The following is a 25,367-nucleotide window of genomic DNA, read 5'->3' as shown; positions in this document are numbered from 1 at the left end:
GACGTGAATTTCGTTTTGGATGTTGTTGAACTTCCTAATGAATCAGTGGTAAAACAGAACATTGTAGCTGAAGAGTATAATAACATGGAGCACTATATGCAGCGCAAATTGGAACTATTCAAGATGGAACAAGAAACTGGCTGGGATATACACAAAATTATTGCCCTACAGAGAGAGGAGCTAGCGAAGGACATGTATTCAGGGATTAGAAAAGCTGGTCTTGATGCATTAAGGTTAAAACTTCCTTTTTTAGGGTATATTCAAGTCTTGCATGCACTGATAGAAAAAGCGCGTGAAAGTGATCAACACTCCGTCAGTGATGCAGTAGGTATTCCAGGCATTAATTTTAATATGAAAAAGAAAGTTCATATAATTTTTAATGAAGCCGGGTCAGGGAAATCTTGCTATTTAAAATGGCTAGCTAGGCAACTTCAATTAATGGAAGAGTACAGAGATTGCTGGATTGTAAAATTTAATTGCACAAATTTTGCCACAGATTTTAAACTATTGAAAGATAAATGTCCAAACATGGATGAGCTTGACGCAATAAGACTGTTTTATCGGTTGACTCATTTGAGTTTCTTTGTGAATAATAAACACAATGGAGCGGATTTAAATCAGGAGCGGAAAATTGCTGGGGAAATTTCAGAACAGCTATTTCTCTGTGATGGAAATATTCGTCTGGATGAAAACAACTTACAGTCATTGGAGTCATTTAACCCGAAGCACTTAGTACTACTTAGAATATTTGAAAAAAAATTCAACAATCAAAAACTCATTGTTATGATGGACGGATTTGATGAGATTACTCCGAATTACACAGGCGTGGTACTAAAGCTGTTAGAAACTCTTAAAAACATTGCAGGAGTTTGTAAAACTTATGTTGCTAGTCGTCCATATGGATTTAGACAAAAAATTGAAGAGAAGTTGGGTGATTGTGGGTTTTATAGGTTGAAACCATTTAACGTATTAGAAATATTGATATATACGCAAAAGGTTGATTCAACTGGTAGCCAATTATGGAGTCAAACAATGCAAATTAATTTTGATATTGTGCAATTAGTGTTACTGTACTTACTTGCATCACACAACATCAATAATCCGTTTTTTGTTTCGTTGTCAGTCAAATTTTTGTTGCCTTTAATTAAAAAACATTTAAGTTTAAAAGAAACATCCTACGGCTCTTCAGAACAACTCGATACGAAATTAGAGAAAATATATGGCGTTTTAGGAAAAGAGTTAACTTCTATTAGTATTATAGAACATTTTATCAAGGAAAAGCTTTTCGATGATGAAAAAAAATCTGGGGCTTGTATTGACTCAACACATACCATAGACAACGTGGATATTAGATATAACGACATAAAAATGAAACATTCTGTTCTAGCTTTGTACGCAGTCTTCAATGAAAGTAAAGTTAAAAAGCTATTATCAGATCAACAACACCGCGAAGCAATCGAATACATGAAAAAATTGGAAAACGCGGCAGCAAATACCGGTGTTGTCGATAGGATTGTGGATAACGTCCCAATTTTCATGCATCGAATCTTTGCAGATTATTTTGCAGCAATTTGGTTCCGCTCCAATATGGAGAAAGATGGTGTTAAAAACTTCCTGAAATGTCACGTCCACCAGGGAAACGAAACTGCATTAATTGAAAGGTTTTTAGATCAATTGATTTGCGAGAAAAAAGATCTGCACAAGGCGGTAATTGATAATTTGGAAGCAAACGTGGAAAATTTGCTCAATGATAACCCAAACTTGATTAAAGATACCGATGATTGGGGAAGAACTCCATTACAATTGGCCTTGTTTAATATTTCGATTCTAATGTTGGATTGGAACGGTACCCTCGGGGCTTTATTGGATCGAACTCAGGAAAGTGACTTGGATATAAAAGATACATATTTTAATTGGACGCCGATAGAATATGCACTAAATCAGCTTAATAACAATGCTACGCAAAGGATTCAACAAGCATTGGAATGTGAATACAATTTGCTCGATCCACCTGTTAAAACCGTGGGACGAAACCGTAGGGCATTTTTTTTGAAACGTCTGTTCGATAAGCTGACACAGGATCTAGTCAATGAAAAAAGGCTTGATTTAAATTTGAAGATTGATATAGGTATGTTTCCAAGGCTTAAGTCAGAAACACTTTCTGACGTCAGAAGCGTACCTTTTCTGGAGTTTTGTGCCATTAATGATTCGCTGATGCTTCAATGTCTCGTCAAATATCCAAATGAACTTCAATTCATAGGATCAAAAGCACCTCGTCTCATAGAGTTAGCACTCGAGCATCGTGCAGTCAATGTTCTTCAGCTCTTGCATATACGACATAAATTCCCTTTGCCGGACAGGATGGATTTTAAAGATGAGTTATTGATGTTAGTTGCGTTAATGCAAAGTCGTAAAGACATGTTTAGAGATGCTTTTTGTAAATACTGTGAGAAGCACAATGTTTCGTGTTTGCAAGAAGATCAACTTCAACCGGTTTTCGATGTACAAGGATGCGAAGAGTGTATTTCATTTCAAGGAGATCTATTCCCTTATTTTCCAACACAATTTGAGCTCGTACACACTCCTGGTATCGATGTGGGTACGGATCTGTTGATAGCAAGGGCAATACATACGAGTAATTTATCGATGTTAAAATACTTGATTCATAAAACCAAAACTACTGTAAACAATCAGTTGATAACAAGAATGGTGAAGACCCATAAAGTAGAGTATAGTCAGAGCTCCTCCCATTTTCTTCTCAAAAGAAGTGTGGATATTAGTGATGTTGGTGATGTAAATGGACGAAATCTTTTATATTTTGCCATTGAACATGGTCAGCTTAATTTGGTGAAATGTTTGATTGCACGTTATGATTTCAAACCGTTAGATACAAACGTAAAGGAACATAACTGGAATTCCTTTTTTTACTGCGTTCAAGAGGTTCCATTTGAGGGGCGGTTGAAAGAGCAAATTGTCCGAACAAGGTTGAATATCTTCAATTATTTGTTAGACTCGACGAACGAGGATCCACGGAATATTTTAACTCAAAAGGACTCGAATGGCAAGACCGTCCCTTACTATGCGAGTAAGAATAACATTCCTCTTGTGAACAAAACCTCTAACCTAGCTATTGAAAAGCTCGATAAAGAAGCAATCATTTCTCTTACAAATTTCTTGAAAACGACGGGCATCGATTTGTTCCAAATATTGGAAGTTTTTGCAAACAACACAAATTTGTCGCACAGCATTTGGTGTACCATTTGCGAAACAGTAAACGACAACAATGAACTACTTCAATACAAGCATTCAAAGGGTTGGAATCTTTTACATACCGCCATACTAATGGGGTGGTTTGGTTTAGGGAAATGCCTTATTGAGCGTTTTAAGTTTAAAGTTGATAAAGTTAATGAAGAAAACAACAATTGGAACGCTTTTTTCTATTGTGTCAACCGTCCTGTAAAACTGTCAAGCGACGGTCAAGCAACGAAAGATTTCTTCTCGTACATGGAAAAAAAAACAAGCATGGACTATTTTAGTCAAAAGGATTCGCTAGATCACAATATCTTTTACTACGCGATGAAAAACCATGAACGTATTGCTGATAGCATTATTATCAAGGAGTTTAAGGCAACAGGCTCAACTTCAATTGAAAAGCGATCATCACTTTTTCTGCAACGCCTAAAAGAAACAAAGCATACAAAAAATAATGTTATTCAATTTTTAGAAAAATGGTCGACATGTTCTGAATTAAAATCAAAAAATGAAATTCACGCCAAAGTTTTAAGCTTGATAGAAACGGAGTACTGATTATAGCTTCTATCTTCTACAGCATCATCGATGGATAGGAAAAGGGTCTATAGAATTTCATTAAATTCGTGATAACGAACATAACAAATAAAATTTAAAAAACATTGTTTGTGTTAATGTAGCGCTACGTAAAATGTAAGAGGCCAAAAAGCAGATAGTACGAATATGAGATAAAATAGCCAGAAAACAAATATGAAACATTGCAAAATAAGATCACGAAAAATAAATTCCTAAAGCAAAGCATACGAATCGTACGAAGTGTTTTCAGTATCGGTTTACTACTATTGTCGCCATGCAAAATAAACGACGCATATATGAAACTAGCAAACTTTATCCAGCGGGAGTTGTTGCTCATTTAATTGGAAAAGACAAATAAAAATCCATCGATCCATCGATCCATCGGTCCATAGCGGGTAAGTCAAACATTTAATAAGACATCTTTGATATTCTTCCTGTCGCAGCTTGATGCATTTTTGGAGCGAAAATGCGAATATTAAAATAAAAAAATAAACATAAAATCTCACTGATTAAACAATAATGAAATTAAATAATAGTTTCATCATTATTATTAAAAATTAAAGATTCAATTTCGTTTTGTAATAAAAAAAATCCTACATCAGTTTCAAAAGGGGTTTTTTTCCTTCATAGTTGGGGGGAGGAGGGGGGAGGGGGACAGTTCCTTTAAATTGTTTGCAAATCTTGAATGTCTCGGCAAAGCTCAACGAAAGTGAAATTTAAAATTTTTCATTTAGAAACAGCACAAGACGTAAAGTACCCTAGTGAGCTCAGTTCAGCAAATTTGATTCAATCAGAGGAGTATCTTGTACAATGGTAGCAGGTCAAGTAATGTCTGTCATGTTTCATTGTAAGCAAGAAGAAGTACAATTTTTAAACATCGAAATTTAAGGCTAATATACCCGACTAATAAAAAACCTCGTATGATCTCGTATAGATTGAGGTTATAGCCATATACATTTTAACCATTTCACAGTCTCAATTGAAGAAAATGGATCAAAAAATTGTTATAACATTTTATATGATTTCTGTATTTTTTTAGTTGTTATATCTTTTCCTCCGTATATTTTTAATCTTCGCGCTTCAGTAATTCAAAACTGAGTATAAGTGATTTGCTGAAAACAACAGCTTGGGTTATAAGCTCTCAATATTCAATCGCCTTCGTGGCGCAATCGGTTAGCGCGTTCGGCTGTTAACCGAAAGGTTGGTGGTTCGAGTCCACCCGGGGGCGGAGATCTTTTTTTCGTTTTTTGTTTTCTTTTCTCTACCACATAAACGAGTCTTCCCATTTAAAACAAAAGCTAAATTTCATAGTACAAAGATATATTGGTTCCTAAGCAGAGTGGCCAATTTGAGATGCTGACAATGAGCATGGTATGCTGAATGACGGGATTTTAAAATGAAATGAAGCTGCTGTTCAACCAAACGAAATCTAAATTCATGCTTCATCGTTACGAAGTGTGTCCTTTAAATGGGTATTTATTATTCCAATCGTAAGAGTGATCGCAGTTTTTACTTCACAGTTCACTACTGCCCTCGCGCAGTTCGAAAGCGTAAAGAGAGAGTTAGAAAAATCAATAGCAAACGGCCGTGAGTCCGTCCTCATCATTCGCAAAACGAAGCCGCTTTAGACCCGCTGGTAGAGGTACAGGTAGCCCAGCTCTTTGGGTGGATTCTGTGAGATCGCCACCTTATTGTCGTTGAAGATCACCCATTGGCCGTCCTTGCAGATGTGGCAAACGTAGTGGCCCACCTGTGCCGAGGTGCCCATGTGGGAGATGAATGCAACTAGTTTATATTCTGAAAAGAAAGGAGGTGGAGAAAATAAAAGTTCAATCAAGTTGAACCCACAAACCGATTCCGTTACTCACTGCCCGTTCCGTCACGATAGGTGGGTCCCTGATTGCTTGTGGAGGCCGCGCCACCGGTCGCTGCTGCGGCAGCCGCCGTCGCGACACTGTCGGAGGTCGCATCGTCGATCGCCATACTGTCCAGCTCGTCCGTGTGCGAGAAGATCCAGTCGACTGCACGCTCCGTATTGTTACCCGTCTCCTTGAGCGCCTTCGACGCCTGCCGATCGGTGAAACCCATTCCCATGAGCATTTCCAACCCGACCGGATCGGGCACGAAGGCGGCTGCGGCCCCACCAGCCTTCCCTTCCGTGCCGGGCGGCACAAACGGGCTCGCAAAGTCCGCATCGGCAATGTGCTCCATCATCCACTGGGTCGCGGGCTCAATGCCAGAGTTTTTCGTGAAGAAAATCGCTCGCTTGCAGGCTTCCGGCGGGAAGCCCATGCCGAGCAGCTGGGCCATCACTTCCGGATCCATCGGAGGCGGCGTGGGAGGACGTCCGGCAATGTCGGGCAGTTCTTCCTCGTGCGGTTGCTTTCCGGTGCCACGCAGCGTCTCCAGATCGAGCACCTCCGGGATATCGATCGCCACGTCCAGCTTGACCGAGGTCCAGTCTTCCTTTAGGGTGAACTTTTTCAAATGCAACATCAGATAGTCCGGCATCGAGGCGAGTTTGGTCGTCTTCTTGGCGGTGGTTTTGGCCCCGATGGCCGAACTGTAGAACTGCTCGACCAGCTCGGGCTGCGCGAACGTGTCCAGACAGGCGGACAGTGGAATCTTTGGCCGCACCAGACTGTCTGGGTCGACCCGGCGACCCTCCTTTTCGGCCGCGTCACGCTCCGCCTCGTACTGCTTCACCTCGTCCAGGTTGGTCGCCTTCTGGAGCGGAATTTGCAGCGGCAGGCACCATTCGTCCCGCCGATTGTACATCACCTTGCCGCTCGAGCAGCACTCGACGCGATCTTCAATGCAAAAGCGTAGTGCATCGGCCGGATTCGCCTGGTGCCGGCTGTGCTTCTCAAGCGTGCTGATCAGATGGAGGAAGAACTCCTGCGCGTCTTGCTGCTGTTTGGTGGAGAAATCCGGATGGCCCTGACCGATCAACGCCTTGAACATGGTCGGTGCGATACCACCGCTGGACGAGTCCAACGTGTCGAGGCTGTTCTCCGACAACACACTGTACCGGCCGCTGCACAATCCAGTGCCAAGTTTAGCCCTGACGGAAGAAAAAGGAAAAAGCTTTAAAACAAATGCCTGGTTTATCGGAATCGTTTAACTTACATCTGGACGTTGAAATCGTTAGCCGGATCGGCGGGGAAATTATCGAATATTCCCTTCGAACCTTCGACGAATCGCCTCACGAAGTCGGGAATGGTAAACATAACCTGCATGACGCTGTTCAGATAGCAGGTGTTACCTAGATTCTTCATGCCAGTATACCCGGGTCCGGCGATCGGCTTTAGCTGGCTCGCACTCTCGCAAAGCAGGCCCCACTCACCGATCCGCTGGTTCAGATCCAGCTCCAGCTCGATCATCGATTTCTCCGTCTTCTCCAGCTGGCCCACATTGATGCCCCAGTGTGCCAGATGTTTCACCAGATGCGGATCCTCCACCATGTCGTCCTCGCTGTAGCTGTACACGTCGCCCTTCCCGTCGGCCGTTATCGTTCCCAGCTTCACCGCCAGTGGATAGTTCGTCTCCTTGTAGTGATTCACGGCGTGATCGTTTCCACCCGAGCCGTCAAAAAACTTCCGCCCGCACATGATCGAACCGTCCGTAAGGTTCAGCCAGAGGTTGCTGGTGAGGTCGCACTTTTCGCACTTCCAGCCGGTCGGTGGAATTTTCTTGCCATTATCCAGCTGCAGCAGATCGAGCGCGTGCTGCGACACCTGCCGGATCTCGCCGTCCCATGTGCCGGCCAGCTGTTCCCGCTCGCGCTTCACCGAGGCCGCCTCGGCCTTCTGAATCGCTTCGACCGCGTTCTGGACCAACAGGGGCAGCTCCGCGTTGGGGTAGTCGAGCCGCACGGTCGGATCGCCAACCACCACCACCTGGTAGTGCTCTTTGTAGTCGTACTTCTTGGTATCTGCCGCATTGTAGCCACCCTCGACACCGATCGCTAGCCGGGTGATCTTCTTCTCCGGTCCCTCACCGCCGCCGGCCGCCGCCTCCGGGTCGGTAATTTCGATTTTGTCACGCTTCAGGTGCACGAACACCCGATTCCCGGTGCGTTCTGCGTACTGGCGGACATGCTCTTCGCCGAATCCAAGAAAGCTAGCCAAACTAACGTACAGTCCGGTTTCCGATTCCGGATTGTCAAACGAGTAAACACATTCCTCCTTGTAGACGTTGTCGTTGGTACAAGGTACCTTCACCTGACCCAGATACTTTTGGAGCGTTTCCATCGCCGAGCGTATGTTGAGCTCAGTGCTATTGCGATGATGCTGAAAGTCTTTAACGATGTACACGGTTTGCCGTGGTTTTTGGTGTGGCTGTTTTGCTGCAAAATTTACGCTGCACTAGTTTCAGGAAAGCCGCCTTTTTGACATTTACTGAACTATTGAACTAAAAGCCCAAGATCGATGTAACAGACAGGTCGATGCATTGCTAATTTCTGCACCGCCATTGTTATGACAGTTACGTCAAAAGTGATATTTAAACAAACGTGCAACACAAGGTTAATATACAGTTATGCAGGTTAGGACACCGCAATTTTGGTCAGCATCACAATGGATCCGACTGCAAATAACGCTGATAGTGATTTGGTCTGCCTGTTATAGTTAATCATTTCTATACATCTACCAAAAACTTCTATCAGATATAAATCACCTTTCATTCCATTTTAGGGCCAGTATCACCAAAATCAGTAAAAGACTAGAACAAAACAAAATCTATTCTCATTGGCAATCCCGCCTGATGGAACCATGATTTGATGAGAATCCGAGTGATGGATATCACTTTCTGCGAGTTGTAAGATTCATCTTTCGATCGTGCTTAGGCTAACATTAGTTTAGAAGAATGGGATGAAGAATGGGGTTTAGGAGATTGGGAATGGGGGAAGAATTTGTGTGGTCAACGATTTGTATAGTACAAGTATATTGATGATTGTAACTTTTAAAATATCTTTGTAAAACCGTTAGCAAACTAGTATAATTTGGGTCATTTTTTTGATAATTTTCTTATCCACAATTTGTAAAAATGACCTACATATCACCACCTGTTTGGAATATATAGTAACCTTGGTGTATTCCGCTTTCCAAATGCGTTTATATTATAGAGTTATACAGTATACGGACAGTGGTGAGAAATAAGAACAGCGAGTGGTGAGAAAGTTGAAGGTCTGTTAACTCGAGTAGTGTTGGGTCGCGAGGGAAAGAGCTACCTTAATCGCTCCGCTCACCTTATTGCTGAGCACGCTCCTTATTCAATTCAGATCCGCAGTGAGCTCTTCAAATATCACGCTAGCGGGCTCCTTTAACTCGTGCGCTCCTTTCGCTCGCGCGCTCTTCGAATCACTATGGAGCTACCCCTCGCTCATCGCTCTCTTCGGTGAGCGTGAGCCTTGTTTTTTGTTGTTGTCGTGAACATGTTTTTGTCGCCCAACTTGAGTTTCCCGGGAAATTATTTTTTTACGATTTTTACAACTCTCTACATTGTATTATTGTATTATTTATTTTAATTGTATAGCTTACTATAATTAGCCTATCTTATGGTAAAATATTTTGTACAATCATAGCATCTTTTGAATCAGCCGCCACGCATCATGGCAATCATAATCAAACACAAACGATCTCTGGATCAGTCAAACTCCAGCTTCCGGAAGGTACCGGCCGTCCCGAAGAGATCCTTCTCCTCTGCCAACGGATTGGTGTTTCGCCGGCGACTTTCATCGACACCGAGCGATTCCTCCGCGATCAGGTACGTCCGGTTGTCAATCAGCCTTTGCTCCCACTCATCCACAAACTGCTGCACTGGGCCAAGCTCTCCACCCAACTCCGCCGGCAGGATGGACTTGGGGAAGTGTTTGTGCAGTGACTCCAGGCTGGAACCGTGCGATAGGATCTGTGGAGAAAGAATATTGCATCCGTTTTTTAATCATTCGCGTTGTGCGTGACTGATACTGGCTGCTGAGAATAGCTGTGTTGTTTTCAGGTGTCGCAGCTTATCAGTGAAATTCGTGTGAATGGAACGCGACCGCGATAGTGCGGATGTCTCCAGAAGGTTTGCAGCTGACGTACGTACCGTGCGTTTGCGGTTCTTTTCCGTCATCAGACTCTTGAAGATGTTCAGCACGATGTCGAAGCCCTTTGGTGTGTTGATGAAGTGGAAACCCTTCTGGCGCAGGGGTGACGCCTGCTGGTTTAGAATGGACGCCTTGCGCAGGAACGAGAGGTTGAAGTTGAACAGGTGGCCGCTGGAAGAGTGACCCAGATCGATGATGGCCGCCTGGCCGCAGATCATCATCTGATCGTCATCGCGAAGCAGGATGTCACCGATCATGGTGAACACCTTCAAAATATCCGGGAAGTCGCAGGCGTCTCCATCGAAGGCATCTCCTCGGATCAGGATGATCTTCGGGTCGTCCGGATGGACCGTCTTAGGTAATGGCACCGTCACACTGAAACCCCACATCACCCATGTTGAGAAACGATCTCTTTTCGACCATGTCGCTGGCTCTACCTTACCCCATTCTGATGACCTTGCGCACGAACGGATCGAGAGGATCACGACCGCGCATCACCTCGGGCAAAACGGACCGGATGGTGTAGTAGGTGTCCAGCTTCTCCTTGACACGTTCCAAGCTGTGTTTGCACGAGCGCAGGAACCCGAGCAGGAACTGGTCCTCGAGTCGCCCCCGAATGTGTCCAGATTGTCGCATCCATGTCTTGATGACGTCCAACTCCTCGACGATGGTATTTTCCTTCTCGTTTAGCTCTTCTGCCGCCTTACGCTTCAAACATTCCGGAATGGGGCGCACTAGCTGTGAACGTTCCACCGAACCGGCAGAATATTAGATCCGGGTCTACTGCCAAAACAGATGATGACCTTACCGTCATTATGATATCGCCTACCGGTGCTGGAAACACTTCTTTAACTAGTGTATCTACTTTCATGCTCATTCTGTCGACGGTGGGTAGAACACCAAACACTGAAGCTATACCGGACCAAACTCGCGAGATTTCTGCACGGAACTGTGCCCTGTCTCCCACGGGTCGTGTATCATATATTGTTTGCGTCTGACGACCGGTTCGGATACGATCAGATAAGATAAGCGACGGGCACTTCTCGAACCATCGTCGAACTGGCATCAGGTGCAGTGTTTATTAGGGCACATGTGCGAAAAAAAATCAAATGTGAAGAAGAGAAGAAGTATCCGCAACCGGTTCGTGTGAGTTTGACACTGAAACCGGCGTGCGGTAACTGTGTGGATGATTTTTGGGTTTTTCAGTTTTGATTACATGACCCAGCGCTTTTGCGTACGGTGCACTTCTTTTAGCGACATGCGGAAGTGTCCCGATCCGTTAATGCGTTGATTAGTGACGCCGTTGATAAGGACTATAATTAAATATTCGGAACCAGTGATTCACGTGGCTGTTGTTCTTTAACGTATGGAAATGGATACGTTTTATACGAGCTGGTCAAATAAATGACAAATAGCGATTTTATTCTTAATGCTTGAATCTGTTATAGTAGACATAGGAATAAGTAATTCACGATTACTATGGCAACGATAATACTATATATAAGCAGTGCATCTGCTAATAAAGATCATTCGGTTAAGGAACCATTCTGCAATAGGTTATGGGCCCAGAAGAGTAAAAGCAAATGTCGAAAATGAGTACTGGAAGTTCCGTTGAACAAAACGCTACGGAGGGAAGAGGAGCAGGATTGCCGACGGCGGGCGTAGGACGGCTCAACGGAATCAATCTTCCCATGGTAGAAAGGTTACGTGGACGTGAAAATTACTCAACATGGGCGTTTGCAATGCGGATGATCTTGATCCGCGAAGGAACTTGGAGTGCCGTGGAACCTGATGAAGGCGAAGTAGTGGACAAAGAGACAAAATTGCGTGCATTGGCAACAATCTGTCTGAGTCTGGAGAGTTACAACTACAGTCTGGTTCAGGACGCAACGGATGCAGCTTCAGCATGGAAGAAATTGGCCGCAGCATTTCAAGACACCGGATTGACCAGGAAGATCGGCTTGCTTCGGAAGTTGACGAACATAAGGTTAACCTCTAGCATGAGCGTAGAAGAGTATGTTAACGAGCTGATGTCGACTAGCCACAAGCTTGCTGCGATCGGATTTCAAGTAGACGATTCCTGGATGGTAGCATTGCTTTTAATGGGATTACCGGATCATTACGAACCAATGATCATGGGGCTGGAAGCATCAGGAGCGAAACTTACGTCGGATGCGGTAAAGGCAAAAATTCTGCAGGACGTGAAGTGTGATAGGAATCTTGATGGCAGCATGAATAACGAAGCATTGTACATAAGAAGAGAGTATAAACCAAAGGCGCAGTATAAGAAAAGGAGCGAAAAGACGTGCTATAATTGTAAAAAGCCTGGACATTTTGCAGCCAAGTGTCCAATGTCTGGAGAAAAAGGAAAATCAAGTTCACTATGGAGTTCGTTTGCTAGTGGCGATGCAAACAGTGAATCTTGGTATTTTGATTCCGGAGCAACTTGTCACATGGCAAAACCGAATCAACATTTTAGTGATGAGACAACGTTGCAGCAAGCGATATGGACAGCGAATAATGGCAGCATGATGGCTATAGCACGAGGTACAGTAAAATTAGAAGAGAATAACGCTAACGTATATGAAGTTCTGAAGGTACCTAATTTGGTTACGAATCTATTGTCTGTGAGTGCAATATGTAAAAAAGGGCACACTGTGATTTTTACAGCAGACAAATGTAAGGTTATAGATACAAATGGAAAAGTTATTGTATCTGGGAAAGAAGAAAAAGGCCTTTATAGATTGCTACAACCGAAACAGACCGGAACACCGCATGCTACAGGACAAAACGAAGAAACTCAGCCAGTTTTGAGACGAAGTAGTCGCCAGCGTAATTGTCCAAATAGATACAATGAGTTTGTAAGTTACAACACCATTTCAAACCATCCACCGGAAGAAGATATTCCGCAGAGTTACGATGAAGCTATGAGGAGACCTGATCGTGAAAAATGGATCGAGGCAATGAAGCAGGAGATGGTATCCCTGAATGAGAACCAGACGTGGATGATCACCGATTTACCAAAGGGTCGAAAAACCATTCGAAACAAGTGGGTTTTCTCCATCAAGCGAGGATCTGATGGAAATGTGGACCGGTACAAGGCGAGACTAGTTGTTAAAGGATGTTCGCAGAAACCGGGAATCGACTATGAAGAAGTGTATGCTCCTGTAGTGCGATATTCAACTGTCCGATACCTGATGGCACTTGCTACGAAGTTTGATATGGATGTGGACCAGATGGATGTGGTTACCGCATTTTTGCATGGAGAACTAGGTGATGAGCAAATTTTCATGGAGCAACCCGAGGGGTTTGCAATTCCAAATGGAAAAGTATGTAAACTGAAGAAAGCGTTATACGGTTTGAAGCAATCGAGCCGGGTATGGAATGCAAAGTTGAATGAAGTACTGCTAGAATTTGGCCTACAACGATCGAAAGTTGATACTTGTTTATATTGGAAGATGAATGAAGATAAAATGCTGTTCGTAACAATATATGTTGACGATCTGTTAATTTTCACGAATGATAATCCTTTGAAGAAAAGACTAAAACAATTTCTAATGCAGAAATTCAAAATGAAGGATTTAGGCACAGCATCACATTGTCTTGGCATTCGAATCAAGAGAGATCGAAGTGCAGGAATATTATCACTAGATCAACAGTTATATATCGAAGAGATTGTTAGGCGATTTAGAATGGTCGACGCAAAACCTGCAACAACTCCCATGAATCCTGATCTTAAATTGGAAAAGTCAATGTCACCAAAGAATGACGCTGAAGTTGAGGAAATGAGAAGTGTACCGTTTAAAGAAGCAATTGGATGTTTATCCTTTGTAGCGCAAATAACTCGACCTGATATTGCCTTTGCTGTGAATACTGTTAGCCAATTTTCTTCAAATCCCGGAAGACAACATTGGGAGGCTGTGAAGAATATAATAAGATATCTGAAAGGTACAGCGAGCAGGAAATTGCAGTACAGAAAGGATGAAAGCGGAGAATTGGCAGGATATACCGATGCTGATTGGGGAGGAGATCCTGACAGTCGCAGATCAATGAGTGGATACGTGTTTATGTTGCAAGGTGCAGCAATAGCATGGGGCGTAAAGAAGCAACCAACAGTAGCTCTTTCATCTTGCGAAGCAGAATACATGGCTCTCTCTCGAAGCATTCAAGAGGCAATATGGTGGAAAAACCTTTGTTCGGAATTCAGCGATGTAGGAACAGTTCTGATTTACTGCGACAATCAGTCTGCAATCATCATCGCTAAAAACGGATCGTATAACCCTCGGACGAAGCATATAAGCATACGCTACCATTTTGTGAATGAAAGCTTAGAAAATCAAGTGGTGAAACTCGAATATGTATCGAGTAAATTACAACTGGCCGATGGATTCACTAAGCCTTTGCAACGGATGAACCAGGCTAGGTTTTGTAATAGTATAGGAATCGTGAATTAGGGAGGAGTGTTATAGTAGACATAGGAATAAGTAATTCACGATTACTATGGCAACGATAATACTATATATAAGCAGTGCATCTGCTAATAAAGATCATTCGGTTAAGGAACCATTCTGCAATAGAATCATGTTCTTTTTCCTGTCCATGACACCGATCCAGGGTCCCGTTATGCCTTGATGAATAGCAAATGTTTATCAATCCATCATTTCAGAAAGTTTGTTGCACGATAACAAAGTGCATTTTTATTGAGTCGTATTTTCAAGTGGTTTTCACTATTACACTATTTTTAGTGCCATTACGCTATACTGGAGAAACCCCCTATTTTCATTCTGATTCAAATCAGTGTTGCCACATGTGGTAGCGCCGGTTGGAAAAATCGACCCATGAGCACCGATTCTCACCACCTCGACGGCGTGGGCTCGAATCCCAACCGAGACCGGACCCTCCCCTGTACGAGAGGACTGACTATCCACGTACAACAGGGAAACAAGTCTCGTAAGCCCTTAACGGGGCAGGCATGACCAAGAGGTCGTTACGCCAAGAAGAAGAAGAAGAAGAAGAAGAAGAAGAAGAAGAAGAAGAAGAAGAAGAAGAAGAAGAAGAAGAAGAAGAAGAAGAAGAAGAAGAAGAAGAAGAAGAAGAAGAAGAAGAAGAAGAAGAAGAAGAAGTTTTAAAGTTTGAGTATTGGCTTCCGATTGAATGAAAAATAGTGTTGTGTGAACGTGGTTCCACGAACTCATACGTTCAAGAGGACTTGAAGCACCGCCAATTTACACTATTGTTCATTTTGGTATAAAGCTAAGATAAGTAAAAGGGCATAATTACTTCAGCCAACTGATTGTTGATCATTTGTAATATTATTTATGATTTATAGCAAATTTAAAAGAAGTAAAATAACACACAACAAATATAAAAGTATGATTCATGCCTCTTAAGTTAAAAACACACTGAAAAGAACCTATTTTCATAAATCCAACCAATGTTTCGTTTTGGTCCGCAAACCTATTTTGGGAGGTAATGCGGCCCGCGAGGTCAACTGAGTTTGACATCACTGCTGTAGACCATAGTTTTAGGCCTGAAAGAAAGTGTGTTTTCAGTAAGTAATAACTACATGAAACAGAATGCAAGTATATCTATGCCGTTTCCTTTGCGTCGAATGTCAATTCATAACAGTTTTAAAAGTTTTGAAGTTAAGAGTTTTTAAAGGTTAAAGTAGGGTGGAACGAAAAAATAAACGGAAAAGAAATCAGCACATACGTTTTGGTCATTTTTAAATAAACATCCTGAGAAAGGGTAAAATAGGAAACTAAATTCTTTCAATCATACTTTAAAATAAATAGTGTCAATTGTAGCTTAAAGCATTCGTCTCAATTAAGTATGGAAATAAAGTTCACCAAATTGTTACACCATTTTTGAAAATACTTACGCTGTGATGTTTACTAGGTTAGTTGAATTCAGAGTGGTTAAATTGAATATTATATTTGTGACGAACTGGTTTTGCGACCAAATGGGAAGGTGCCTGCTCGCGTGCGTTGTCGTTGACGAACCGCGACGCCTTCCCGATTCCTTAAGCGTCCTTACGATTTTCGCTTCAATGCGTTCAGTTCCGGGCTGGTCTAAGCTGGATATGGAGGAAACGCAGTTTAACGCGAAATTCTAGGCTAGAGAAATCAGACGTAAGCTCCTTAGGCTCGAGCTTAAGGCTTTCAATACGTTCAGTTCCGCGACGGTCTATTCTTGAGAAGTTTAGTTCCGCGGCGGTGTAAGCCGGAGAAGGAGGAAACCATATCAAGAAATTATAACTCTCTTATAAGAAAAGGCCTTACAATCGGTTCAGTTCCGCTCCACTTTAGGATTTGACGCTTGGTAAAGAATAAGGCGTTAAGTCCTTGCTTCACGAGTCTCCTTGAGAGAATGTCTGAGGACATCCACGAGTCATTATGAGCGTCTTGGAACGAAACTCGGATTTTATTCAAAATTTAAATTGCTTGAAATAATTCTATTTTCCATCTCGAACGAAACCTATCGTCCGTCCGTAACAATATTCGAGCCACGTTGTTACTTGATGTGTTATACCCTTAGTGGTAGAAGGTGGTACTTAAGGGATGACCAGGAGTCCGTGGTCAAGACCAACGCGATCTCTTTCTCGCTCATTTTTCCACGAGTCAGAATCTATGCAAAATTGTGTCACTGTTTTTTATGTAATATATCAATAGTATTAAACAACGAAGAACACAAAACTTCATTATGCTTATGAGTATTACACCGAGTGTCCCACCCACACATGCTCTACAATAGGAAGGATACGACGCAAAAAAAAGAGTCACCTAGTGTCGGTTTGTTTAAACTGCTGGAAAGCTCTTGCGCTTCAGCGAAAGCATCCTTCGATTCAAAGCTTTTCGAATCGCGTGGTCAATCGATTTCCAAATCCGTCCAATCGAATGACGAAGCGGAAAAGGTTGCTGTTTTTCATTTTTCGCTTTTATGTGCCATCGATACGGCTTGCTTTAGTGCCCAGTACTCCCGATTTGGGCAAGGTGTGCGAAGAGGGTTATCTTATCGGGTGCGCGAAGCGCAAGATCAATAAATTAATCGCGCTAAGGCCCGCGCAGAGAGGGAACCGGTGGTGATCGATAACAAAGTTCAGCACGGAGCTCCGGCCGGAGCGTGCGGGCACCAGGAATCGAATGGGGTCTAGTACGGAGGCTACCATCCCGCCAGGCGGACGTTCCGGACGGTGAAAGCGAGAAAGCGAACACGAGTTCAGCAAACGGGCAGGAAAGTTACACAAGGTAAGTGTGGGAACGTGGGTGCAGGGAGTGTTGTTGATTTGCATGTGCGACCGTGGCATTGAACGCTGGGGATGCTCGGCTGTGGAATCGGTTGGAGATGGCCGCACTCGACCTTCAGAAAACCAATAAACGGATGATACGTAAGTGCTATTTCTGCTTCTTGTCTCGGACAGCTTATCGCGCAACTTATCAACACCGATAATGCCGGACATCAGGCCCCTGTCTGCCGCGCTGGCAAAGAAGGCCGCGGACGAGCTGTTCGAGAAGCCGGAGCGGTTGGAAGAGGATCTGGCCGCGTTGCGCGCCTGGCTGGCCAAAAGCCCGCACATTAAGTCGCGCACCGATGACCAGTTCCTGACGATGTTCCTGCGCGGCTCCAAGCACAGCCTCGAGCGGGCCAAGGAGAAGCTGGACATGTACTACGCGGTCCGCACAGCCCTGCCCGAGTTGATGAGGAATCGTGATCCGGAGGATGTCAAGCTGAAGGAGTTGATCCGTCTTGGCACCGCTGTGCCACTCCCCAATACGGTTACGCCGGACGGTCCCCGGATCATACTCGTGCGGCCGGGAGTGTACGACCCGAGCAAGTATACCATCCAGGAGGTGTTCAAATACAACACCATGATGGCCGATATTATGATGAAGGAGGATGACAACCTGATCATCGCTGGGCAGGTACTGCGACGAGTTGATTTGGGTACAAACGCGTCCAGATTAATATGTTTCCCTATTTACAGATGGGAATTCTTGACCTCTCCAACTGCACCATGGCACATTTCCTCCAGTTCAGCCCGTCGTTCGTGAAGAAGGCCACCATGTGGAGTCAGGAGGGATCGCCACTGCGTCAGAAGGGATTCCACTACGTCAACACACCGAGCGGTTTCGAGGTGGTGTACAATATGTTCAAGAATTTCCTCAACGAAAAGAACCGGTCTCGGGTAAGTCCGCCGAATTAGAGGCGATCGCTTGATGCATTGGTACTGACAGGCCTGATCGGTTTTCAACGCAGCTGTTCGTGCACGGAAGCAACCTGGATTCGCTATACGAGCACATACCGAAGAAAATGCTGCCAGCCGAGTATGGCGGTGATGCCGGTCCGGTTCAGGACATCGTGGACGCTTGGGCGAAGAAGATCCTGAGCTATAAGCCGTACTTCCAGGAGGACGAACAGTACGGCACGGACGAGAAGAAGCGCCCGGGACGTCCGAAGAACGCGGACAATCTGTTCGGGCTGGAAGGTTCGTTCCGGAAGCTGGAGGTGGATTAGGGGTCGTAAACTCAAGGCGGCACAACAGGTGACAGGGTTACAATGTGAAGGTTTCAATAAAGTTCACCCGAGGGAAAGTTTATCGGAGATCATTAATCGGTTGGGTTTCTCGATTCTTCACCACTTCTTCGTGGAACTACATCACTGCTTCATTGAACAAGTCTTACAGCGTAATCGCTAGAGTTTACTTGGTAACTGAAGTTGTATTCTTCAAAATTGTTACCCACGTCGACAGTAGGTTAGGATGTGCTCGAAACTCCCTCGAATAAAAACGTTAAGTATTTCAAGAAGTATTTCGGATCGCTAGTCCTCTTTGGGAAAGCTTGCTGCAGAGAGTCGTGTCCAGAGCACTATCCAAGAAGAGGTTAACTGAATGTTGATTGAAATCAAATTAAAAAAAGGTCGGGAATTCCGATTGCTCCACCGAACAAAAGGTACCTCTCAGCGAAAACACCGTCGGATGATAGCGCACAATGCAAAAAGTTGCTTGATCATTCCCTACTCCCTTTCCTATCTGATAAGATAAGCAGGGGCGCGAACGGCGATTGAATCTTGAGCAGTGATCCATCGTCGAGCTGTTGGGTTTCACTTTTTCCTACCTGGCTCGAGGTGCAAAGAGTACCTCTAGTAGCGGTCAGACTTCTTCCGTGCTAATTTCGTCCACACTGGGAAGCGACGGAGAGCAACGAGTTAGTGGACGTTTAGTGCTAGTCTCAGAGGTCGAGCTTATCAGCGCCATTGCGGACGGTCAAGACCGTCGCAACGCGGCCGGTAGCTGTCAGTAACGAACAAGCGTTTGCCAGCGTCCGTGTCGGGTGTGCCTCTGCGTCTAAGACGAACGAAGGCATAATGGTGAACCTCCGTCCAGTGTCGCAGGCCCTGCACGAGAAGGCCAAGCGCGAGCTCAACGAACGACCGGAGCGTATCGATGAAGATCTGGCAGCCCTCCGGCAATGGCTGGCCCGAACACCGCACATCCGGGCCCGCATCGATGACCAGTTTCTAGTGACCTTCCTGCGTGGCTGCAAGTATAGCCTCGAGCGGGCGAAGGAAAAGATCGACATGTTCTACAGCGTGCGGACGGCCATCCCGGAGCTGATGCGTAACCGGGACCCGGAAGCGGCGCGCATCCGAGCGATCATACAACTCGGCGTGGGTCTACCGTTGCCGCAGACCGACGGCCCCGACGCACCCCGGATCATGCTCATCCGACCGGGCGTGTACGATCCGAAGCAGTACAACATCGAGGAGGTCATCAAAGTGAGCACCATGTTCAACGACATCATGATGCTGGAGGACGACCATATGGTCATCGCCGGTCAGGTGAGAGTCGGGCACGTACGCCTGGGTGATCTTTGGAACTGGACGTGCGCACTAAGAGAAACTTCTAGGTGTGACAGATATCGGCGTTCCGTTTCGTCAGTTCCATGAATGGGCCTTATCAGACGTCGAGTCGCGTGTTGTCACCCAACACGGTCTGGCGGCGTTGTGTGCGAAATTCCATCAGGTGCTGTACCTCACCACGGCCAGGGTTTAGCAGCTGCGTTAGTGTGCTGTGCGTTAGCCCTGTTTGGCTTTTGTTTTCGCTATCGTCAACGCTTTGTTCGGTGCAGATAAGAAAGGAAGTGGCCACTACAGTTTGGTTCTTGTGTATACAAGTTGTGCTGTTGGTGCGAGTGGTGAAAACTTCAGTGTGGCGATTCCCTAGTGGTGTATTTTGTTTAGACATTCGATGAGTTCATCGCCATAAAATGATGGTTGTAGATCCGTGAAGATGAAATGACATCACAGAGATAATATTTTCTATACCCCTTCGGATAATCTAGATGAAAAATAGTTCCCAAACTATTGTAAACCTATGTTTGATTCTTAGTAAAACGATCCTCAATCTATCTCCCCATCCAGGTAGGCATTCTGGATCTTGCGAACGTGTCCACAGCCCACTTCCTACAGTTTACTCCCACGTTCGTCAAAAAGATGACCATGATGAGCCAGGAGGGATCGCCACTGCGCCAGAAAGGCTTCCACTACGTCAACACACCGACCGGCTTTGAGACCGTGTTCAATATGTTCAAGACATTCATGAGCGAGAAAAATCGATCGAGGGTATGTTGTGGAGAATTAGGATTGATGAACGAATTGTTATTTAACGTTGCTTCCCTTATTTTCTATCATAGTTATACGTTCACGGGAGTAACCTGGAATCCCTGTATCAGCACATTCCCAAGCGACTGCTCCCGAAGGAGTACGGTGGCGAGGGTGACTCACTGAAGGACATAACCGCCGCGTGGGAGAAGAAGATCCTCTCCTACCGGGAGTACTTCATCGAGGAGGACCAGTACGGGACGGACGAGCGGAAGCGAGTGGGACGGGCGAAGACGGCGGAGTCGCTGTTCGGGATGGAGGGTTCTTTCCGGAAGCTGGAGGTCGACTAATATCCGCTCTCGGAGGGTGAATACACTTGGTTTCGATGGGCAAAAAGGCTGAGGTTCGATCGAAATGAATCAAAGGTCGAGGAAGATGACTGGTTCATTATGACAGCGGGTGCATTCTTATATTTATACTAAGCCTTGCAGCTTGATCTTGAGTGGTATTATTCGAGTAGCAGTTAACCTCTGGGGCTCTAATAGGACGACACCGAACTGGTGGACAATTCAAGCAATATAATTTTTTGAGAATTAATATTTGATACGAGGAAGAGAAATAGAAAACAAATATGACTGTCGAAAAGAGTTCAGCCTTAAAAAAGCTTCAGTGTATATAACCACTTGTTAGGCTAATAGAGACCAGCTTTATTAACATGCCCGTTGATGGCTGTGAACAACCAACCAATCGATTTGTCTCCGTACTCATATGAACCCATCCGAAACGGCCACGGTACTACCGGCAGTGGCCGACCTGTCCGTGTCGGGCCCGAGCACGACCTTCGCCGCCAACGTGGAGGAACCTCCATCGGTGGTGAACTTCAGCTGCGATATCTTCGTGTCCTTCGATGGCGTGGTCGGTTGGTTGTCCGGCTGCACCGGACACACCAGCCAGCCGGAAAGGTTGGCCAGCTTCTCGTTCATACCACACGGTGCCCTCGGCTGCAGCTTCCCGATCGTCATGATCGGTACGATAGCCCCTCGGGGATGGTTGGCGTCGCGGGGCAACTTTTTCCCCCCGGCACCCCTTCCCGATAGCGCCGGAATGAAGAAGAACCGGGCGAGACGAATTTTGCGGAATGCCTTGCGGAAGTTCTCGTTCGTGAGACCGTAAATGAGCGGATTAAGGGCGGCGTTCAGGAACATCAGGTAGTGTGAGACATACCAGAGGATTTCGAAGTCACTTCCAATCTGAAACAAGAACGAAGAGGGGCCACTGTTATCGACAGTTCCGATGCTGGTAATTACTGACGTGTGAGAACCTGATTGACATTGTCGTTGAGGAAGCGATTGTAGCGTATGAAGACGAGCGTTGTGAAGGGAATCCGCAGCAGGACAAACACGATCAGCACGATGAACAGCGTCTTGGCCACCTTGCGCTTGTAGGACACCGAGATCGGGTGCTCTTTGCGCAGAACGCGCCGCTCGTAGCGATCCAGCTTCAGGAAGATCAAGCTGTAGCAGCAGACCATCACCAGCAGGGGAAACCAGACGAGGGCTCCGATCAGCACGTGCCAGTAGCTCGGCAGGAAGGTGGTGTTCTCGGCGCAGTACGTCTCCAGGTAGTTCTTCCACTGGCGCTCCCGGTACGCCCGGTACATGCTGAGGGGCAGGGCGAGCAGGAACCCGCACGCCCAGGACACGACGATCAGCACGATGGTGCCTCGTTTGGTCAGCCGGGAGCGCTTGGGGAACACGATCGCCGTTAGCCGGTCGTAGCTGATGGCGCACAGGCACAGGACGGAGGTGATGAGCAGTGAGCCTAGGAGCGAAGTTATAGAAGGTTACAGTTACGGGTTGAATGAGGGTATTGCATTAGAGCAAGGTAAGATGTGGCAATATGTACCTTTTCATTAAAAAATAGTTATGCTATTTGTTATGTTTCTTGTAGGCGTTAATATTAGTGAGCTGATGCAAATGAAATTGCATTCAGTGTTGATTTGAGAGTTAAAAAAAACAGCAGAGAACATATGTGTTTATAGCCTTAAAGAAATAATTAAATAATCCAGCATATTAGTACAACTTGTTTGGAAAATATCAAATGTTTATCCTTAATTTACTACGGAGTGGGAAATTTATCTTTTGAACACTCCGTAGATGATCAAAGAACATTTCATACTAGAACAAACGTCGCTATTTTATTTATTTCGTCGTAGACCTATGATTTTATTCCACTACAACCAGTATTGGTACTAGCACCAGTTACTCTCAGAGCACTTACCCTATTTCTATGTAATTAAGTTTATACTGCCCCTATGTTAGTTTTAAAATGAATTTGCTTAGCCTTAGAGATCCAATTTTTTGCCAATAAACTATTTTAACAATTAATTCTCACTGACCGAAGCACAAACTCGCGTAGATGAAAACTAAGCATTGGAGTCCATTCAAAAAATATACCCGACAAATTATAATGCTAAAAACTACCGAAAAGTAGAATAAAATGAAAAATCGCAAAAGCTAACTTCAACTGAGATTTTTTTGACCACGTCCAAATTCCAATATCAATGAAATTGTTTATAAAGTAGAACATAATAAGTTTTCATTTTATACTGTATTATGTGTTATCGAAACTGAATGTGATTCTACTCTACATATCCCGGGGAATATTACTCCAGGTCACGATGTTTTAGTTTTCGTCTCCACAATAAGACTGCAATGAGTTTAAATCAAAAGCCTCACGGCCACGAGAGGCGAAAAACTTTTTCAGCACTCACTTTTTCGCGACAATGAGTGCCGAAAAAGTTTTTCAAAATCTGTGGATGGACCACGAAAATGGTAGCGAAAAAAGGGTGAAAATGTTTTGACAGCTCAAATCTAAGCAAACTGTTCTGCCGTGGTGCGTATTATCACCGAGTCTACCAAATATTTAACGTTTAATTGATAACGTAATCAAAGAATTATCAATTTCATCTAAAATCTTCAGATAGCAGACAGTGTTGTGAGTGTCCTACCATAAAGAGCCCGGCCACGGTAAACGTCGTGAAAACGGTGTTGAAGCGAAAAAAAACCGGTTTTTTTCGGGTGAAAATTATTTTTCAGCTGTCGTGGCCGTGAGGCTAAAGAAAAAAAATGGAAACGAAATTTTCAATAATTTTACACTTATTTACCTAACTTTTTTTTATATATCAACGCAGTGAAATTAACACAGGGCATATGAGTCACGTAGATAAACACATAAAATGTGTAACTTTTTTTTTATGTGTCATTCAAATACAAACTTATCGGCTGTCTCCACTTTCCCGTAATAGTTGAATTGATCCTATTTGTCCTTTCTTCTCTTCTTAACACTAGAATTGATTGTTTTGGAATCTTACCCGAATGGTTTTTAGTGGTCTTTTTTAGTGCTCGTTTACAAATGCTAGAACATTTCAATTTTTTAAAATTTATCATTTGAAAAACAATATATTTGTTGACTTTTGTCGATTTTAGTGTTTTGATGCTCCACTTCATCATTCCGTTAGCTCGGTGTAAAACAAAAAATATCGGGTCGGATTTTTTTTCAAATTTTATATTATCAAAAGAAAAAATGTAACGAGTGCTCTAGGAAGCTAATACATTCAGCCCCCATAGAAAAATAACTTCATACTTCCGAGCAAAATTACTGTGACCTCTTGACAGACGATGTATTATAGAACGGCGGTGAGCCAAACCCGAAACACGATTTCTAGCGTTGTCCTCTGGCGTTACCATTGCGCCATGAACTCCTCCGATTTATTCGAGTATTAATTCCCAAGCTTATATTTCCCAAGACTACATAAATAATCGACCCTCTTTTGATAATAAATACTTCCAATTTGCCCAAATTCAACTTACCCTCCAGGAAACCCTCAGTGTTGCAACCGATCGCACCGAGCACGTAGTTCTGGTAGAAGTCGTGGAACATGAACATCAGCGGGCAGACGAGCAGCGTGGCCAGATCGGCTACGGCCAGGTTTGCGATCAGCAGGTTCGTGGGTGTCCGCAGTGCGCGTATCTCGACAATGATATAGCAGAGGATTGCGTTGCCCAGCACGCCGAACAGGATCACCGGCAGGAAGGTGACCGTCTTCAGTGCCACCTCCCAGCCCGGCTTCAGGCGCCAGATCTCGCGCGGATAGTCGTACACCGTGAAATCCATCTGCGCAGCGAATATCGGCACAACAAATGTGTTAAGCTAAGGTAATTTACTGAATGTACAACTATTTATACAGACACAGGTTTGGTTTACCGATGGCAAATCTTCCAACTGTTTCAGCTTGATCATGATTGCGAGCAACGTCTGTTCGACGATGTGTAGCATCTTATTTTCAGCTTGTTATTTTTAATGTTCTTATCAGAACTTTCGTAGATTTTGATTTAAATTGCACCTTTTTCAATAAAAACTAGTAAATCAGTAATCATACAAAATTACAACAGAAAAAGTTTATTATAAGGCCACTCGAATTCCACGTTCTAAAGAAATCGCTAACTGACATAAGACATCCATTTTAAAATATGTGTTTTTTTATCCTTAACAAGCTTTCGATGGAGGTTTCCTAATTTTAATATTATTTTTATCCTGGTTTTCAATTTAATTAAATTTGTTTGTTCAAGAAATATTTAACAAAACCACAAATTGACGCAAACATAAAATAAGTGTAACTGCACTTGGCTTGAATTATTTCGCCAATCTCTTGATGCTTTCAAAGATGTCAGTTTGTTAGTTTCCTGGAATCACTTCACAGCATCTTTATATTTCGCATCCGTTTAACGAAATGATGTAATGGCGATTGGAAAACGATTCGACTTCCCGATGAACCGTTCGACCCCAGCGG

General features: G+C 44.2%; 6 protein-coding genes and 1 non-coding gene across 7 annotated transcripts; 4 read left to right on the top strand and 3 right to left on the bottom strand.

Moving 5' to 3' along the window:
- The first annotated feature begins 351 nt into the window (after nt 1-351).
- Nucleotides 352-1,468, top strand: LOC131266666 (uncharacterized). The gene is made up of 3 exons (XM_058269271.1): nt 352-465; nt 703-966; nt 1,388-1,468. Exons 1-3 carry the CDS (start codon nt 352-354, stop codon nt 1,466-1,468), a joined length of 459 nt encoding a protein of 152 aa, XP_058125254.1.
- A 3,511-nt stretch (nt 1,469-4,979) lies between these two features.
- Nucleotides 4,980-5,053, top strand: Trnan-guu (transfer RNA asparagine (anticodon GUU)). Its single transcript has one exon. It is a non-coding gene; the product is annotated as a tRNA-Asn (tRNA).
- Nucleotides 5,054-5,285: 232 nt separating this feature from the next.
- Nucleotides 5,286-8,206, bottom strand: LOC131259086 (ubiquitin carboxyl-terminal hydrolase 5). The gene is made up of 3 exons (XM_058260504.1): nt 6,955-8,206; nt 5,694-6,889; nt 5,286-5,622 (listed from the first exon to the last, which is right to left on the bottom strand). The coding sequence occupies exons 1-3, from the start codon at nt 8,076-8,078 to the stop codon at nt 5,450-5,452; spliced, it is 2,493 nt and encodes an 830-aa protein (XP_058116487.1). The 5' UTR covers nt 8,079-8,206; the 3' UTR covers nt 5,286-5,449.
- A 1,173-nt stretch (nt 8,207-9,379) lies between these two features.
- Nucleotides 9,380-10,850, bottom strand: LOC131259100 (alpha-tocopherol transfer protein-like). The gene is made up of 4 exons (XM_058260522.1): nt 10,725-10,850; nt 10,359-10,654; nt 9,916-10,291; nt 9,380-9,735 (listed from the first exon to the last, which is right to left on the bottom strand). The coding sequence occupies exons 1-4, from the start codon at nt 10,791-10,793 to the stop codon at nt 9,472-9,474; spliced, it is 1,005 nt and encodes a 334-aa protein (XP_058116505.1). The 5' UTR covers nt 10,794-10,850; the 3' UTR covers nt 9,380-9,471.
- A 6,224-nt stretch (nt 10,851-17,074) lies between these two features.
- LOC131258668 (retinol-binding protein pinta-like) lies at nt 17,075-18,518 on the top strand. The gene is made up of 4 exons (XM_058260027.1): nt 17,075-17,163; nt 17,337-17,838; nt 17,901-18,101; nt 18,173-18,518. Exons 2-4 carry the CDS (start codon nt 17,365-17,367, stop codon nt 18,428-18,430), a joined length of 933 nt encoding a protein of 310 aa, XP_058116010.1. The 5' UTR covers nt 17,075-17,163; nt 17,337-17,364; the 3' UTR covers nt 18,431-18,518.
- Nucleotides 18,519-19,279: 761 nt separating this feature from the next.
- On the top strand, nt 19,280-21,200 carry LOC131258789 (retinol-binding protein pinta-like). The gene is made up of 3 exons (XM_058260168.1): nt 19,280-19,753; nt 20,336-20,536; nt 20,608-21,200. The coding sequence occupies exons 1-3, from the start codon at nt 19,280-19,282 to the stop codon at nt 20,863-20,865; spliced, it is 933 nt and encodes a 310-aa protein (XP_058116151.1). The 3' UTR covers nt 20,866-21,200.
- Nucleotides 21,201-21,279: 79 nt separating this feature from the next.
- Nucleotides 21,280-24,853, bottom strand: LOC131266656 (somatostatin receptor type 5-like). Its single transcript, XM_058269260.1, has 4 exons — nt 24,782-24,853; nt 24,388-24,691; nt 21,837-22,336; nt 21,280-21,765 (listed from the first exon to the last, which is right to left on the bottom strand). Exons 1-4 carry the CDS (start codon nt 24,851-24,853, stop codon nt 21,280-21,282), a joined length of 1,362 nt encoding a protein of 453 aa, XP_058125243.1.
- Nucleotides 24,854-25,367: the final 514 nt, after the last annotated feature.

This window comes from Anopheles coustani, chromosome 3 (assembly GCF_943734705.1).
Source record: "Anopheles coustani chromosome 3, idAnoCousDA_361_x.2, whole genome shotgun sequence".
In the NCBI taxonomy this organism is placed as follows: domain Eukaryota; kingdom Metazoa; phylum Arthropoda; class Insecta; order Diptera; family Culicidae; genus Anopheles; species Anopheles coustani.
Note: the sequence above shows the minus strand (reverse complement) of the source record. Positions and strands in the feature narration are given on the sequence as shown.

Bases quoted from the DNA above. Each gene is read 5' to 3' on its own strand.
- LOC131266666 (XM_058269271.1), top strand. From the start codon at position 352: ATGAAAAAGAAAGTTCATATAATTTTTAATGAAGCCGGGTCAGGGAAA. The intron at 466-702 runs GTAAAATTTAAT...AACAACTTACAG, and splicing joins AGTACAGAGATTGCTGGATT to TCATTGGAGTCATTTAACCC. The intron at 967-1,387 runs GTATTAGAAATA...ATTCTGTTCTAG, and splicing joins ATAGGTTGAAACCATTTAAC to CTTTGTACGCAGTCTTCAAT.
- LOC131266656 (XM_058269260.1), bottom strand. From the start codon at position 24,853: ATGCTACACATCGTCGAACAGACGTTGCTCGCAATCATGATCAAGCTG. The intron at 24,692-24,781 runs GTAAACCAAACC...TTCGCTGCGCAG, and splicing joins AGTTGGAAGATTTGCCATCG to ATGGATTTCACGGTGTACGA. The intron at 21,766-21,836 runs GTTCTCACACGT...TTCTTGTTTCAG, and splicing joins TCAACGACAATGTCAATCAG to ATTGGAAGTGACTTCGAAAT.
- LOC131258789 (XM_058260168.1), top strand. From the start codon at position 19,280: ATGGTGAACCTCCGTCCAGTGTCGCAGGCCCTGCACGAGAAGGCCAAG. The intron at 19,754-20,335 runs GTGAGAGTCGGG...CTCCCCATCCAG, and splicing joins ATATGGTCATCGCCGGTCAG to GTAGGCATTCTGGATCTTGC. The intron at 20,537-20,607 runs GTATGTTGTGGA...TTTCTATCATAG, and splicing joins GCGAGAAAAATCGATCGAGG to TTATACGTTCACGGGAGTAA.
- LOC131259086 (XM_058260504.1), bottom strand. From the start codon at position 8,078: ATGGAAACGCTCCAAAAGTATCTGGGTCAGGTGAAGGTACCTTGTACC. The intron at 6,890-6,954 runs GTAAGTTAAACG...TTCTTCCGTCAG, and splicing joins AACGATTTCAACGTCCAGAT to GGCTAAACTTGGCACTGGAT. The intron at 5,623-5,693 runs GTGAGTAACGGA...CTTTCTTTTCAG, and splicing joins CTATCGTGACGGAACGGGCA to AATATAAACTAGTTGCATTC.
- LOC131259100 (XM_058260522.1), bottom strand. From the start codon at position 10,793: ATGAGCATGAAAGTAGATACACTAGTTAAAGAAGTGTTTCCAGCACCG. The intron at 10,655-10,724 runs GTAAGGTCATCA...GAACGTTCACAG, and splicing joins TAGGCGATATCATAATGACG to CTAGTGCGCCCCATTCCGGA. The intron at 9,736-9,915 runs GTACGTACGTCA...CTTTCTCCACAG, and splicing joins AAAAGAACCGCAAACGCACG to ATCCTATCGCACGGTTCCAG.
- LOC131258668 (XM_058260027.1), top strand. From the start codon at position 17,365: ATGCCGGACATCAGGCCCCTGTCTGCCGCGCTGGCAAAGAAGGCCGCG. The intron at 17,839-17,900 runs GTACTGCGACGA...CCCTATTTACAG, and splicing joins ACCTGATCATCGCTGGGCAG to ATGGGAATTCTTGACCTCTC. The intron at 18,102-18,172 runs GTAAGTCCGCCG...TTTTCAACGCAG, and splicing joins ACGAAAAGAACCGGTCTCGG to CTGTTCGTGCACGGAAGCAA.